The 2,342-nt window shown below is 34.8% G+C and overlaps 1 protein-coding gene across 1 annotated transcript; it reads left to right on the forward strand.

The window, feature by feature from the left end:
* Window positions 1-646: 646 nt before the first annotated feature.
* Window positions 647-1,564, forward strand: LOC147005851 (olfactory receptor 4K5-like). Its single transcript, XM_085829555.1, has one exon. It carries the CDS (start codon window positions 647-649, stop codon window positions 1,562-1,564), a length of 918 nt encoding a protein of 305 aa, XP_085685681.1.
* Window positions 1,565-2,342: the final 778 nt, after the last annotated feature.

The following is a 2,342-nucleotide window of genomic DNA, read 5'->3' on the forward strand; positions in this document are numbered from 1 at the left end:
TTGAAATGTATCAATAGTTGGTCAGTCTAAAATTACAATGGCCAAGAAGCTATAACTTTTTCTCAGATACTCATTGAAGAAAATTATCTTTGAATCTGTACACAAAATGTTGACTTAATACTTAAAATATAAGGATAATATTTTCTACTAATATTTTAAACAATATACATACTGTCTTTCAGATATACGAAGTTGTTGACCACCATACAACAATAATTGAAGCGTCTCTGCTAAGACACAATGTACAAACATAAGAAAGAAATAATTTAAATGTGGGCTGGATAAGTTGCTAAGATTTTAATTTGTATTATTTTTGTTTCCTTAACTCTTACCAAAACATTATTGTTTCTATTTCAGGAGACTTTGGTTCAACTCTCTCTCTGTCTCTCTCTGTGTCTCTTTGTGTGTCTCTCTCTTGCTCTGTCTCTGTTTCTCTCTGTCTTTTTTCCTCTCTCTCTGTCTCTTTGTCTATCTGTCTGTCTCTCTCTGTCTCTCTCTCTGTATCTCTGTCTCTCTGTCTCTGTCTCTCTGTCTCTGTCTCTCTCTGTCTCTCTCTGTCTCTGTCTCTGTCTCTGTCTCTGTCTCTCTCTCTCTCTTTCTCTTTCTCATCTGTCTCTTTCTGCAGGTCCTTAGTGTTGTTTATTTAATGGAAGACTCTAATCATACTGTGGCTTCTGAGTTTATTTTTCAGGGATTGTGTTCCTCAAGGCAACTTGAGATCTTCCTCTTACTACCATTTTCCATCCTCTACCTGATGGCTGTGGTAGGCAACCTCTTTGTTGTGATATTGATCATCATTGATCATCATCTCCATTCTCCCATGTACTTCCTGTTAGCTAACCTATCATTTATTGACTTTTGCCTTTCCTCGGTAACCACCCCCAAACTGATAACTGACCTCCTAAAAGATAACAAGACCATTTCTTTCGGGGGCTGCATGAGCCAGATCGTCTGTGTACATTTCTTTGCAGGAGGTGAGATGGTGCTTCTTGTAACAATGGCCTATGACCGGTATGTGGCCATCTGCAGGCCACTCCACTACAGCAGCATCATGGACAGACAGAAGTGCATCTGGCTCATTGTGATATCATGGATTGTTGGATTTGTGCATGCCATTAGTCAGATGCTCTTGATTTTGGATCTACCTTTCTGTGGACCTAGAGTGATAGACAGCTTTTTCTGTGATATTCCTTTGGTGATGAAATTAGCCTGCATGAATACTGATACTCTGGAAATCCTAATAAATGTTGACAGTGGCATTTTAGCAACAACTTGTTTCATCCTCTTGCTTATATCTTATACTTATATTCTATTAACTGTTCAACATCACTCTAAAGATGGCTCATCAAAGGCCCTATCTACGTGCACATCCCATATCATAGTGGTTCTGCTGTTCTTTGGGCCAATCATTTTCATCTATCTGTGGCCAGTTAGCATCACCTGGGTTGACAAGTTTCTTGCTGTATTTTACTCAGTCATCACACCTGTCCTTAATCCAGCCATCTACACACTGAGAAATAAAGATATTAAAAATGCCGTAAAGAAGCTCATAAGTCACAAGTGAATTCAGACATCTACACACTGAGAGATGAAGATATTAAAAATGCTAAAAAGAAGCTGATAAGTCACAAATGAATTCAGAATAATTTTTGAGTTCTCATATTATCAGAAATTTTCTTTTTTCATATCCCTTTAGCCATATATTGACTTCAAATTGAAACCCCTATTTTTTTTCTCAAAGCTATTGGTAGGTAGGTATTTGTATATAGTTATGAAAATAATTATTTGAAAGTATATTAAGAAGTCTAACTTTAAGAATTTTATCAGTTCAAAACAGTGATACTTTAGCATAATAAACCTTTTTGTGTTTGAAGATTAGATGATAAAATTGATATAAATATGATACTCAGCATATTTTACTGAATATTACCAGTGTCTCTAAACCTGTGCAATCACTAGGCTAATATTAATCAGTAGCTTATTAATCAATATATTACCATTAATAGAGTTTTATTTGTGTTACTTATTCAATCTTACCTTTAAAAATATATATAATATTATGTGTCAATCCAAATTCTAATTTGCTAGAGAAAATAATAAACCAACTTGCAAGTCTGTGTCCTATTAGAAATCAAAATGCTAAATAAATGAAATTGTTATTCTGGTTGTCTCATCTCTAAACAATATATATAAATTCTTAAGTATAGAATACAGAAAATTACATATTAGTAAACCTTAGTCAAAACACTAGGACTCTTAAGAGAGTCATTGTGTGCAATGTGAAGAAGCAGAAAGCTAGTGGAACTACTGAGTTAAGAGTTAACTTGATTCTTTCTGGCCAC

Source organism: Mus caroli, unplaced genomic scaffold (assembly GCF_978045245.1).
Source record: "Mus caroli unplaced genomic scaffold, Mus_caroli_1 scaffold_2, whole genome shotgun sequence".
Classification (NCBI taxonomy): domain Eukaryota; kingdom Metazoa; phylum Chordata; class Mammalia; order Rodentia; family Muridae; genus Mus; species Mus caroli.

What these genes read in the sequence shown, in the direction of transcription:
- LOC147005851 (XM_085829555.1), top strand. Translation starts at nt 647, where the DNA reads ATGGAAGACTCTAATCATACTGTGGCTTCTGAGTTTATTTTTCAGGGA.